The sequence below is a fragment of the Camellia sinensis genome, chromosome 3, assembly GCF_055761805.1.
Source record: "Camellia sinensis isolate YWXY chromosome 3, ASM5576180v1, whole genome shotgun sequence".
NCBI lineage: Eukaryota > Viridiplantae > Streptophyta > Magnoliopsida > Ericales > Theaceae > Camellia > Camellia sinensis.
In genome coordinates, this window is record NC_138963.1 from 146,715,286 (window position 1) to 146,729,921 (window position 14,636).

Genomic DNA, 14,636 nt, shown 5'->3' on the forward strand with positions numbered 1-14,636 from the left:
CTTTATATTCTGGTTGTTATTTAGTACACAACAAAATTTAATTAATTTAAATACAGTGAAGATTGTCCTACAATTTATACCACTACCGTGTTGAGATCTTCTACACTGTTATAGATATGCAACTTCAAGAGCTTAACAACCGGTTTACAGAGGCAAGTACAGAGTTGCTTCTATACGTGGCATGCTTGAACCCCAATAATTCATTTTGTACTTTTGATAAGCAAAAGTTAATCCATCTTGCTGAATTCTATCCATCTGATTTTTCTGCGGTAGATCTCATGGCACTTGATAATCAACTTCAAAACTACATTGTTGACATGCGCTCTAGCAATGAAATTTCCGAACTCAAAGGAATTGGTGACCTTACTAGAAAGTTGGTAGAGACAAAGAAAGATATTGTATATCTATTAGTCTATTTGCTTGTAAAATTGGCGGTGATTTTACCAGTTGCGACTGCAACAGTGGAAAGAGCATTTTCAGCAATGAAATTCATAAAGAATCGATTGCGTAACCGAATGGGAGATCAATGGTTGAATGATTGTTTGGTTACATATATTGAGAAAGATGTATTTGATAGTGTTGATAATGAGCTTATTATGCAACGATTTCAAAATATGAAATCTCGTCGTGGTCAATTGTAGAAGCTTGTGTATTAGCATGTCTTTTTGCTTAAACAATAGTATCAATATATTGAAATATTTTTGTTTATAATTTTAGAATTTAAATTAATTTGTTGATTTTTTTCTCCATAGGTGATATAATGATTAATGTGAATTTTCTATAAGATATATGGTATTTAAGTTTTTGATTGACACCACTGACAAAAATTCCTAGAGTCGCTACTATTTCTGGTAGACTTTCTTATTCTGAATACAACTTTTTTCTTTATGAAATCACTTCACTCATTTAATACAGTCCAACATCCCACAGAGAGAGAGAGAGAGAGAGAGAGAGAGAGAGAGAGAGAGGTGCCTAGGAAACAAAGAATCACTAGTGTTTTTAAGTTTGAGATTACTATTACATACATGAAGAAAAAACTACATGACAGTTTCTTGCAAAAATCTCAAAATCTAACATTTACTTTTCTTCTTCCTCATCTGTGATAAATTTTCCAGTTCCAGGATTCAATGCGGCGAAGAAGAAGAAGGCAACATTGAGCAACACAAGGGGCTCAATATCACCAATTGGAACTCCTGTCTCTATGTTTAGCTGTGCCAGAGCTCCTTTCCCTGTTATTATTTCTCCAATTATAGAGAATACAATCCCCAACTGAGCCAATCGTCCCACGAACAGCTCGTTTGATTTTGTAAATCCAAATAGTGGACCTAACAAAAAATAATAATAATAATAAAAAAAAACACACACACACAACATTCTTAGAGTTTACATTATGATCTTTCACCCTCATGATTGGCATTTTTTAATCTACTTTAAAAAAATCTTAAAAACAATACAATTAAACACAATATACAGATCATAAATGTTATGTACCCAAAAACTAATATATAAAATTGTGCAGAATTTGAAATGTGTAGAAAGATTCAAAGAAAAAACATTTTTCTAATGCTGTGTTTGGTTGAGGGATTTGATGAGGGATTTGGAAAGGGAAATGAAAATGGTAGGTGAAATATGAAAAAAATATACCTACATTTCACATAGTTTCACACATTTTTTCCCTTTCCCTTTCCAAATCCCTCACCAAATCCCCCAACCAAACACAACATAAGTGTTTTGTAGAAATCTAATGGCATCACTAGATTGATTTCATCCCCATTCTGAAGTGTAGTCTTGTTTCATAATCATTTCAATATTGAAATTGCCCACATTTACTACACTAAAATAGATTATCACCTTATGATCAAATGCCTACCATGAAAACTTTGAATTAAAGGTCTTGTGTTGTTGTAATTAAGAATTTTATTCCTAAAATAGAAGTCAATTTTCTTTGCAATAAACTTTGCACATACATACCCCTAATATATAAAACTTATAAATTCCAATGACAAAGTATAATTTTTTTACCTCCTTCTTTAAGGCCCAACGCGGATCTGAGTCCTTTGCCAGGAGGGATGACAGCCCTTTCAAGGCCAGTGGGAGGGTCATCGACAAAGCGGCCTCTATCTCCCAAAGCTCCAATGGCTCCAAGAAGGGTGAAAAGGATGAAGAAAAGAAGAAGAGGCTCAGCTTCATAGATGGGAATACCGGTCTCAAGATTGAGTTGTGCTAGAATTCCTTTCCCTGTTATTGCTTCCCCCAACAGAGATGCCTGCAAACAATTTGAAACCAAAGCACTTGAATTAGCTATGTGAACTACTACTACACACTATGTGCTTTTATCTTCTCTTTGTCACTATTTTATCAGTCTAAGCATGGAAATTCTGTTTTGGACATGTTTGGTGTAATTTTTGCTTAAATTTAAAGTTGACAATAAAAAATAAATAAATAAATAGAAGGTAAGAACATCTCTCTCAATTTTTAGATAATTAATTTTATTTATTTAAACTAATTAAAAAATAAAAGGTACTTCGAATAATCTGACACATAAATGTGCGATTAAAACTGTAAATGTAATCATGAAACGTGGATGGCTATTATTTGCACACGTCGGTGACAAGGAGACAAAAGTTGTAATGTTTGCCAATTAGCATGCCCCGTAACCTCTCATTTGAATTGCACCACTCCATAGCAAAGTATGAGATCCACATAAATTATAATAATTTTTTTTATTATTATTTTTAAAAGAAGGTAAATTACATTTTCCACTCTTTAATTTTTTCTTTCAAATTTTACTTCAGTTCATCCTCGTCTTCTAATCATAACAATTGAGCTTTCAAATTTTAACATATGTGATCTTTATCTCTGACTATTGACAATTTGAATAAAAAGTGTTCACATGAGGACAACATCAACACATTTAGGAGCATTAGAAGAAAAAATTACAAGTAAAATTACATTTTTTTATCATCTAATTTTTACTCAAATTTCTCTTAATTTGGTATTTCGTATTTTAATTTTGATTTAAATTATAAAAAATAAAAAGAAGAAGAAGATAATAGAGGACTGCATTGAGTTGAAGTCACATGTGTTATTACAGTAGGGTAACTAAAGTAAAATTGAGGTGAAAGTTAAAAAATCAAAGTACCCAATTAAAGTGATGAAAGGAGAGAGGAAGGGAGAATACTCACAGCAAAGCCGATCATCGCAACACGACCCACAAAGAGCTCATTTTGCTTGGTAAAACCAATCCCCCCAGAGGTGCCAAAAATACCATCTTCAACCTTTGGCTTTGGTTTTTCAACCTAGTAGTACACAAAAAATTAAATTAAAAAAAATAAATAAAATGAAACCAAATTTAGAGGGAAAAAAAGAAATTATTGAAACCTTCTTGGCAGGGGCAGCTTTGGCTTTTGATTTGAAGAGAGCAATGGTGGTATTTGCATGAAATGAAGAAGAAGAGGGACGTGAGGGTAGTAAGATGTTAGAGAATGGTTTGGGTTTGAGTCTTTCGAGCAATGGTTGTCTCTTCAAATCCAATGCATGGCCTGAAACACTAGAAGTGAGCAACATGGTTTGAGCCATTGCAATGCCTAGCTAGCTTCTCTTAATACTATTGTTTTGTTGTGTGTGAGAAGAATAAGGTAAGGATTATTTTTGTTGCTCCCTCACTCACTCACTGAGGTGCTTTTGTGCTTTATTAAGGAGGGAGAAAGGTTTGTGTGTGTGAGAAAATTTCATGATGTGGATAGAGATTGATGGGCAAATAAAATGACCACGTGTCTCTTGTTGTATTTCATGTTTTATATATATATATATATATACTCAAAATTTATATATTTGAGGATATAGGCTCCATTTGGTAGAATTGTGGGAAAGTGATTATAACTTATAACTTTATAGCTTATAGTTTATAGGTGTGAATATAAGCTAATTTTTTACTTATAAATTAAGCTTCTCATCCTCCACTCAAAGAATAAATTGATTTTTAACTTACAAAAAGCTATAAGCTCTATTATTAAGCTGAACCAAACACATCAAAATAGTTTAAATTAAACTCAAAGATAAAATAAACTAAAAAAAAATCTTACCAAACAGGGCCATGAACTAATTGGACCAAGGCTTTTATAGATCGCATATTTTTCTTCTTTTTTTTCTCCTTCATCTTAAAATTTGTCTCCAAATCAAAAATCCAACCATTGTCTTAAAAGCATAAATGCACTTGGACTGTATGTATCCTTAGGTTAATTTTTTTTATAATTATTTTCACTTACTACTTGGAGTCATCCAACAAATATCATGTGTACATATGTATACATGTCATTTTATTACATGGATTCACATAAAAGATGAAAAAACATATGAAATTCACTAAAATATTTAAGCAAATCTGTGTTTATACGTTGAAATACAATTTTTTTTGGGGGGGAGGGGGTGTGGAATCTTGATTTGGACTCTATTACCTCGAAACCCCTAAACAAGAGTCGGCGAAAAAGTATTAAGTGATAACATAATTTGAATTTAATCAGTTCAAATGCAATTATAATTTTTATTTTATTTTATTTATTTTTTATGATGTGAAAATTCCTCAAGTAAGAGGGTCCTTGCACTCTCTTACAAATCATTTTAAAAAAAAATTTATTGATACATAGTAAATGTGGAATAACTAAAATAATTAAAATTATTTATAAATCACAAGTATTAATTAATCATTATCAATTTTTTTAAGGAAAAATTTCAAATCAATGTATAAATTGAAAAATAATTACAAATTAATAATAAATTTTATCAATATTAATAATTATAATTATAAGCTTTTCTACACATGTAATAATTTTTATTGTAAATACCACATGCAAGTAATTTTTCCTTTTTTTAAAAGACCTAATAAACCCAATCCCCATTTCTTTTTTTTTCTTTTTCTTTTTTCACGGTATGAATCTCTGATGGGAATGTGTGGATGATCGGGGACAAAAGAACAAAAGGGCTCTCCCTCTCAGCTCTTGGAATTTTCTTTTCATTTGGGTCTCAATCAGATCTTCTAATTCACATAAAGTAGTGTTAGAAATTCACAAATTAAAATTTTAAATTTATCTACAAATTATAATGATGTAATAAAAAAAATAAGTTTTATATAATTAAATATATGATAAATAAAAAATTAACATATCTCATACTTGATCATTGCAAATTAAATTATAATTTTTTTTTTTTTTATATGAATCTTAAACATTTTCCTTCACATAATATAAGAAAGCCCACACCCAACCGAGAAAGTTCACCCATTTGTTAGGGAGATGTGATCCACACAACAAAATCACATCTCCAATTCATTGTCATCCTTGCCTAAGCTTTGAAGATGCTGCCATTGTTATGGGGACATCTGGCAAAATTTGAGTTTGACATCTATACTATCTATCAACCCTGGTTTCAATTTTTGAAAAATAAATAAATAAAAATATATTACACTGATCAAGTTGCTTGTATTTTTTTTTTTCTTTTATATAGAAATTATCAAAAAATAATTCAGAATCCAATCCGTATAACAAAATAAATTTAGAGTTTTTATTTTATCAATTTAAATTCTAAATTTTTTATTTGTTTTTTATATAAATTATTAGTCTATTTTTGTTAAGTAAAATTAATGAAAAAATTATATTTTATTCATTAAACTCAATGTAAGTGTACATAAAATATCTAAAACATTCTTTTTGTTAAGTTTAATGACTAAAATACTAATTTTTTTGTCAATTTTACTTAACGAAAATAGAAAAATAATTTAGATTAAAAACCAATCAATCATTTATGATTTAAATTGATAAAATAAAAAATTTAGAATTTATTTTCTTACAATGGTTGCTGGGTTTTTCTTTTTTGTAATTTTCCCTTCTTTTTTTTTTTTTTTTTTTGTGTGGAGGGAAATGATGGAAAAGTCCTATTAACAAGATGGGTACACCAATAGTCATCTTGACTTTTTGGTGAACCAAAAAATCCTATTCACTTTTAATGGTTAGCACAAAATCCTATTTTTTGTTTTTTTTAGTGACATTTCTATAAAAAGTGTCATTAATTATTAGTTTTTAGTGACAGATTTAGAAAATTGTCACAGTTAAACGTCACTAATTATCAATTTTTTACGATAGATTAGGAAAATCCTCACAAAAAAACGCCTGTCAGTTTTTAGCGACAAATTCATAAAATTATCACAATTTTTTTTTAGCAATGATTTTGAAAAAACCAATTTTCAGCGACTAATTGATAGAACTTTTTAATGTATACAAACACTTATGAGACTTTTTTTTTTTTTTTATGATTAGTTGTCTAAGGTAGTTTCGCCTTAACTAATCTTAGCAAAACACATCCTTCATGTGGATTGGACAAATTTTAGTAGAACCCACGGCCGTGACTCCAAGGAGTTGATACCTAGTAAGAATTAAACCTAAGACCTAGAGAAAGCAACCCCTTAGACCTCAAGTTGCACTCAGTATGCCGATCCCGTAGAGTTAAACACTCGTAGGACTTTATGGTGTAATTTAATCCATTTTCTCTTTCAACAACCTATATATATAAAGGCCTAAAGAGCAGGCTTAAGAAATACTTTAAGACTGGGCTTTAGATGGTCATAGAGGCCCGGCTGCGCTGGTCTGGGCTTAAGCAACTACAAATGTCATTATTAGGCAGTCCATATTGGCTGTTAGCTAACCCGGCTTGACTGGTCCAGCCAATGACCACCCTAGGTTTATGAATGTATAAGGGTAATTTGAGTATTTTAGTATTAAAAATAATAATAATGTCATCATTTTTCTACTTATGTAACACATGATATCATTTGGGGCAAAGTGTGATGTGAATTTAAATCTAAAAAAAGATTAATACAATTTTGTTAAAACTCTGAAGCTAAGGCCTGGTTTGACATACTCTAAAAAAATCAAAAAGTATTTATCTTATTTAAAGTCACATCATCTTATTTAAGTCACATCAGCTCTCTATCACATCACTTCAAACTCAACTCATATTTCATAAAAAATCAAAAAGTGCACTTATTTAAAATATCCCAAACAACTCCGAAGTATAGTTTTACCAAACCTCATAAAAAAATTGGTCTAATTTATCAATAAATACATCTGAGTTTTGGAAATTGGGCTAGCAAATGCAGCCCAAATATGTCTTCCTCAACTCTCAGGGCAAAAACACAGAGAAATTAACAAGTTTATAGCAAGATTTTAACCCTCAAGGGTTGAACAACCTTTTCTTTCTCTACATAGCAATGCCCTGGCTTTAATTGTGACTCCCGTAAGTAGATGATAGGATTGATCTACCGGATTAGTCGGTCTAACAGGTCGGATATCAAGGTAAATGATGGGATTGATCCACCGGATTAGATCAATCCCCTCTAGGAGACTATTTTCTAGGCAACCAAGCAGATAGTTGATGATACAACAAGATACTGAGAAAATTTCCTTTGTAAAAATCCATTTATTTGGAGAAGAAGTGACTTCTGACATATATATGTTCTCGTTTGGCAAAAAAAAAATTTAGTTGGTTTCTTGGAGCTGGAATTTTTTTAGTTTGGGACTAAAAAATTTGTTTTGGTTGGCTTTTTTTATTTTTGTGACAGAAAAAATGAAATGAATACGGTTTGGATGTAACATTTTGTTTTATTAACTTTTTAACTTATTTTATCTTTTTGTGATTAATTTACTCCCAACCCAACTTAACCCACATAGCCAAACAAATATATATTGGGGGGATTCTATTTACACCCAAAAAAATCATTAAGTACTCTCAATTTTCTAAGTACACCTTGTTTAATTATTTAAAATTTTATTTTACTCTCATTACACCTTATTATTTTTTTTCTAAATTACCCTCAAGGTAAACCCAAATAATAAATAATAAATTAACTAAAAAAACTAAATTATTTCAAAAACTTTTCAATACAAAAAATAATTGCCAAACACAGAAGAAAAAAAAATAAGCAAACAAACAAACAAACTTTAAGCACATAAGCATTATAAATACAGAAAAAATCAAACTTTTACATAAGCATTATAAAACTTTCCAATACAAAAATAAATAAATAAATAAATTACATTATAAATTATTCACAAGAATGCTCGTAGAAAAGTAAAAACCAAACTTATAAGGACATAAATATTAGGCATTAATAAGAAAGAGTAAGTCTCAAATAATGTACTATTTCAATGAGAAAATAAGAACAACTCTAATAATATGTTATTGTTAATCTAATTATTGTACCCTTTAATTTTTGTCAAAAAAACGATATATAAAATAATTGATGATACTCTACAAAAAATTGTGAAACTCCTTTATATGAATACTCACCTCTTTTTTGATGGGTTGCTTCAAAAAATTATTTTGATTATTACTCTCATTTATTATTTAATTTTGTTCAAACTTTCTTCTAGGGTCTAGGGTTTAAAGTTTCAAAATAATAAAAAAATAATGATGTTGATGATGATGGTGAGTTTTGATAGGATGGATTGGAGTTTTGAAGGGAGGATGAAGAAGAAGAAGAAAAAAAAAAGAAATAGTTTTGATCTATCGGAGAAGAAGATACAGAGATTTGAATAGAAATAACTGATTAGGATATACCATGAGAAAAAAAAAATTATTTTAAAGTTTAATATGTATTATCCTTATCAATAAATTTATATTAAAATATAATAAGAATTAAAATTTATAATTTTAAATTAGACATATTGAAAGATATTTTAAATTCAAATAGAATCCCCTTTATATGTATAGGGCCCTCATGGCCCAAAAAAATGGACCATCCCACATGACAAAAAGCATTTCATTCTCCTCAAGCTGACCGTGCTCTTCAAGTGACCAAGAGTGCTTAGCCTATATTGCATTATAAGGTACCTACCTGCATTTGGTTTTGGACATTTTTTGTACAAAAAAACAATCAGTGATTCTAGAGATCTCTAACTTGGAGACTCTAAATACACCTCTAATGAGGTGGAAAAAAAAAAAAAAAAAAAATCACAAACAGACACAACACTAACAGTGACAGTGGGTGGAACCCACTGCCCACACCTCTAATTAGAGGTCCCAAACATTTTTGAAAAACAACGGAAAAAGAGTGCTTTTGTGCTTCCTCATCTATTTGTACTCCTCAACCAAATAGGTAGAAGGTATGCTCAATTGATGGACTTAGATTTCATCCAAAAAAAATGAAGGATAAGTAATGAGACCACAATTAGGTATTTTTTTTTTAAAGCCCCAATCCTAGTATACCCAATGCACTTGGGCACATGGGTCTAATATTGATCTCACTCTCCGGTAATTTAAATCATTAGTTTTAAAGTATTGTGCGTAAATCATTTGAAAATAAAAATGTCAAATCAGTCCAATAATGATACAAATATTAAAAAAAGTTTTGTTAAGAAAATAATTTAAAGAGTGTTGTGTTTGGTTTGAATTTTCTGAATTAAGTTTTTTGAAAATTGAGTTTTTTAGTTTTCGTATTTTTTTATTTTTAGTGAATATTTTTAAAATTTTAAATATTTTTTTTACTTTTTTAGATGTACCTTACTTAGATGTATTTAAAAAGTAAAAAAATGTGAAAAAATATTTTAAAAATTAAGAAATACATAAAAATATAAAAAATGTACTCAATTCTTGTATTTTTTTTTTTTTTTATATTTATGGTATTTAGTGAATTTTTAAAAGATTTTTTTTATAATTTTTTTACTTTTTAGGTGTATTTATGTTAGGTGTGTTTAAAAAATAAAAAATTTACATAAAATATTAAAAAAAATAAATAAAAATAAAAAAAACACAAAAAATAAAAATAAATAAAATTTTCTAAAAACTGTTTTTAAAAAAATAGAACCAAACATAGTTTTACTCTGAGAATTCAACCGATTCCGACTTGCACGTGAGGCTAAGATCAAATTCACGTGGAACCTACAAACAAAACAGTTAATCTTCACCATTCGTTTGAGTCGGATTCGGAAGGAAATATGAACTGCCTATCTTTTTCCTAATTTAAAAAAGAAAAGAAAAGAATACAATAGACATTTTACTAATTTCAAAATATTTTTTATTAAATTTGAAAACAGAATCACCTTGTTTGGTTTGAATTATCTGAATTCACTTTTTGAAAAATTAAAATATTTTATTTTTCATATTTTTTTGATTTCACCGAATTTTTTTAACATTTTAAGCAAAATTTTTTAAAATTTTTAGATATACCTAACATAAATACACTTAAAAAAATATAATATTGGTAAAAAAAATAATAAAAAAATTCACTAAATACCAAAAATATAAAAAATATATATGAAATTTTAGTACATTTTTTGTATTCTTATGTATTTCTTGATTTTTTAAAATATTTTTTTACAAATATTTTACTTTTTAAATACATCTAAGTGAGATGAATCTAAAAAAAAAATTGCTTAAAATTTTAAAAATATTCACTAAAAATTAAAAAATACGAAAAATAAAAAATTCAATTTCTAAAAAATTGAATTCACAAAATTGAAACCAAACATAATGAATAGTTTTTTCATCATTTCCAAAGCATTATTTACAAAACTTCTAATATTAAATCCAAATCACTTGTTAGCAATTGCTTTAAAAAAAAAATACATAACCTTTAAAAAAATAGACAAATATAATTATTGTCTATTTTTTTAAAATACAAATATGATGGAATGGCATGTCTATTATTATTAAATCATTCCTTGTTTTTTTTAATCAATACTCACCACAATCTAAGTTTTATGAAATTATGTGTCCATTTTTTTATTAAATCAATCGAATTTTTTTATAAAATTATGTCATGTTTTTAACAATATTTACTGTTTTCAATTTTCATTATCTCTCTATTTAAAATACTCACAATAATTGGATTATATTTTGAAATTATAAAAAAAATGTTATTGAAATTATAAGAAAAATGTTATGTATTTTTTCCTAGAAAATTAAAAGTAGGAAGTATGGTTTGAATTTAGAAGAGGTTATTTGGTAATTTTAAAGTAATATTCTGCATCATTCATTATATGACATTTTTCATGTTGTCTTATAAAATTTATCGGACAAGTGTTAGTGTCACGACCCAAACCCACCCCTATAAGTTTAGCATCGTAACTGGCCAGTAATTCTGGGATTAACAAAGGTCTCTGAACAAATTAAACAAAATGTAGGAGCTAACAGAAGTAAATACCAACAAATAATATCCATAGAGCTGTGTAGACATACATGAGATAGAAATTTAAAACTTAATTTACATTTATGATGTCATCGAAATGTCAGTCTTATGTCACCACATTCACAGATAGGCTAAAAGTCATGTTCAAACTGAAACAAAAAGGAAATCAAAAGTCGTAAACTTGCACACAAAACTTGAGCATTTCTTAGTTCGGGAACCTCCTTGGAAGGCATTGTGGTTGGCTGACCAAAACAAATCTCTAGGCAGCAGCTTAGGTCTGGTCACGCGCCTAATCACCTACATACATAAATAATACGATGAGCTGGATTCCAGTGAAAATAACAGAGTAAAGGATTTATGAATAATATCCAACCAGTTTCACAAATTAGAGTTCATATTAGAAACAGATTCAGATTCATACACTTGATCAGAAGTCATAAGTAGTTATATGTGGTACATCTATTAGCTATCATATCAACTTGGTCCTAAGACCCATATGCATAGTCGGTACCGACAATCACAAAGGTCCACATCTTGTGCACAAGTAGCCATGGTATTGTTTTCCCCATGCAAGAACCATGTGAACATAGACCACGGTATTGTTTCCCCCCAGGCAAAGGCTATATAAACATAAGTCACGGTATTGTTCCCCTTGGGTAAGGGCCATGTGAACATAGATCATGGCATTATTTCCACCTAGTAAGGACCATATAAACATAAGGCACGGTATTGTTTCCCCAGGCAATAGCCATATAAACATAAGCCATAGTATTGTTTTTCCTGGGCGAGGGCCATGTGAACATAAGCCACGGTATTATTTCCTCGGGCAAGGGCCATGTGAACTAAGGATGCCACAATTACATTTCAGAAAATTGGACATTCACTCATTATTCATAAAATAGCATTTCATGAACCAAATCATATCATATCATCCTGAAAGTACTTATCATGAAATATAACTTTACAGAGTTGTTACTCACAAATAGCTCCGATAGCAAAAGAGTCAGAACAGTCGAATCAAACAATCTATGGCCCGTGACCTACACAAACACATAGCGGATATACATTGAAACACACGCTTGGAAAACTCTTAACTCATTTCTTTTTTTATCTTTGTGTGTTTCTAATTCTTTTCCTCATTATTATGTCTTAATTAAGGCTTAGGAATGCCTAGGATGCAATGAGGATGCCAAAATATAAGTTGAAACCCTTAGCTAAAATTGTGAAAGTAGGTTCGAGCGTAACTTCCTATACTCGAACCGTCTGCAAAACTCTACAAAACTTTTGAGAGCTCTCATTTTACGCTCGAGCGCAACTTCCTATGCTCTAACTGAGGACCAAAAATAAGGGTAGTCACTTAAGCGTAGATTTTGCTGCTCGAGCCAACCCCCAAACTCTACAAAAGTACTAGGAGCTCGTATTCTTTGCTAAAGTGCAGACTTCACCGCTTGAGCGAAGAGTGAGAATTCTGAAATTTCCAGATTGCACTCCCAGCTTCAAAACTCAAATTCAAATTGTCAAAACGTATCCTTTGGGCCCAAAACTTGAGAAAACATGTCCGAACTGATATAACATCATGAATTGAAAATCATTTCGCAAAATCACAGCCCAGAATCAAGTCAATTATGCAAAACCAAACTTGAAATATATAAGTATATAACATGCATGCGATGATTTAATTTCAAAGCTTCCAAAATATGCACAATTGAAGGAATACAAGTGAAACCAAGTTGGATTCTTCAAAGTATGCAAGTAAAGCTTCATACATGTGTAAATGTTTGGAAATTGAACTCAAAACTTCATGAATTATGCATGCATGCATGAACTATTCCCAAATTCCTTAATCTAGGCTCAATTCTCATGTTAACTACCTTAATCTCTTGAATTCTTACACTAATGTCTTGAATACAAAGCTTAAGGACATGATTCTTACCAAGAGTTCTCATTTCTTTAAGGTTTAGTGATAATCTTGTGCAACTCTCCAAATCTCCTAGCAATTTCCTTTGAAACCTCAAGCTTTGATTTCAATCTCTCTTGGTTTCTTTCTCTCTCACGTTTTTGCTCTCAAGGATGACAAAATGATAGTGTTTTGTAATCTAGAAGCCTTATATAGGCTTGTTTTAATGTTGGCTAATCAAACTTGGTTTAAACTAATCAAATTGTCATTATTAATTCTAATTATTTGGTTCTGAATCAGATTTCAATTAAACTTACTATAAATTTCCAAGAATTTCAAATAACACATAAACCGAGTCAATTTTATGATCAGATGCCAATAAGGCCTTCAATTTGCATACCGAATCAGAAATACAGACAGATATTCTTATTTTGAATAGATATAAACACAATTCACACATTTAATGCATAATTAACACATGATTTCTTCTTAATTACTCATTAAGCATTTTTAATTAAGGATTATAGGCTAATCACAGATCGAGGATGTTACAGTCTTACCCCTTAAAGAGTTTGGTCCTCCGAATTTGAATTACTTTCATTTTGGAATAATGTCGGGTCTAGTGGAAACAAGTCGGGGTATCTCTTCATCATGTCCTCTTTGGTTTCCCATGTTGCATAAGTTTCTCCATGATTTTGCCAATCAACCTTCACCAATGGAATCTCCTTGTTTCTCAATCTCTTGATCCTTTGGTTGACAATTTGGATTGGATGTTCCTCGTAAGTATAATCATCTTTCAGAAGCACATGAGTTGGTTCAATAACATGATGTGGGTCATGCAAATAATCCCGAAGCATTGAAACATGAAAGACATTATGCATATTTTCCATAACTGGAGGTAAGGCCACTTGATAAGTCACAAGGTTGATTTTCTCAATAATTTCATACGGGCCAATGCATCGTGGTGCTAATTTGCCTTTAACCCCAAGTTATGTCTAGCCCTTCATAGAAGTTACTTTGATGAATGCATGGTCGCCTACTTCATATTCTCTGTCTCTTCTCCGTACATCCGCATAACTTTTTTGGCAACTTTGGGCAGTTTTCAAACATTGTTGAATCAATTTCACCTTTTAAGTTGTTTCTTGCACAAGTTCTGGTTCCAACAAAGGTCTATCACCTACTTTGGCCTAACAAATTGGAGATCGGTCCTTCCTACCATACAAGGCTTCATAAGGAGCCATTCCAATACTTGAGTGGTAGCTATTGTTGTATACAAACTCAGCCAGAGGCAGATAAGTCTCCCAATTTCCTTGGAAATATAGTACACACATTCTAAGCATATTCTTCCAAGGTTTGTATTGTTCTTTTTGATTGGCCATCCGTCTGTGGGTAATAAGAACTACTCAATCTCAATTCAGTCCCCAAAGCTTATTGCAAACTCTGTTAGAATCTCGAAGTAAACTTGGGGTCTCTGTTAAATACAATGGATACTGGTACTCCGTGCAATCTCACAATCTGATTCATATATATGTTAGCCAACTTGTCCGCATTATAAAAGGT

The 14,636-nt window shown here is 30.3% G+C and overlaps 2 protein-coding genes across 2 annotated transcripts; one reads left to right on the plus strand and one right to left on the minus strand.

The window, feature by feature from the left end:
- The first annotated feature begins 116 nt into the window (after positions 1–116).
- LOC114292485 (uncharacterized) lies at positions 117–641 on the plus strand. The gene has a single exon (XM_082918474.1). It carries the CDS (start codon positions 117–119, stop codon positions 639–641), a length of 525 nt encoding a protein of 174 aa, XP_082774600.1.
- A 328-nt stretch (positions 642–969) lies between these two features.
- NPQ4 (Chlorophyll A-B binding family protein) lies at positions 970–3,690 on the minus strand. The gene is made up of 4 exons (XM_082921114.1): positions 3,382–3,690; positions 3,186–3,299; positions 2,023–2,266; positions 970–1,325 (listed from the first exon to the last, which is right to left on the minus strand). The coding sequence occupies exons 1-4, from the start codon at positions 3,577–3,579 to the stop codon at positions 1,078–1,080; spliced, it is 804 nt and encodes a 267-aa protein (XP_082777240.1). The 5' UTR covers positions 3,580–3,690; the 3' UTR covers positions 970–1,077.
- Between the last annotated feature and the right edge of the window lie 10,946 nt (positions 3,691–14,636).

Coding starts and splice junctions, on each gene's coding strand:
- NPQ4 (XM_082921114.1), bottom strand. CDS start 3,579: ATGGCTCAAACCATGTTGCTCACTTCTAGTGTTTCAGGCCATGCATTG. Junction 3,300..3,381: donor AAGCTGCCCCTGCCAAGAAG/GTTTCAATAATT, acceptor GTGTACTACTAG/GTTGAAAAACCAAAGCCAAA. Junction 1,326..2,022: donor GTTGGGCCTTAAAGAAGGAG/GTAAAAAAATTA, acceptor ATTTTTTGTTAG/GTCCACTATTTGGATTTACA.
- LOC114292485 (XM_082918474.1), top strand. CDS start 117: ATGCAACTTCAAGAGCTTAACAACCGGTTTACAGAGGCAAGTACAGAG.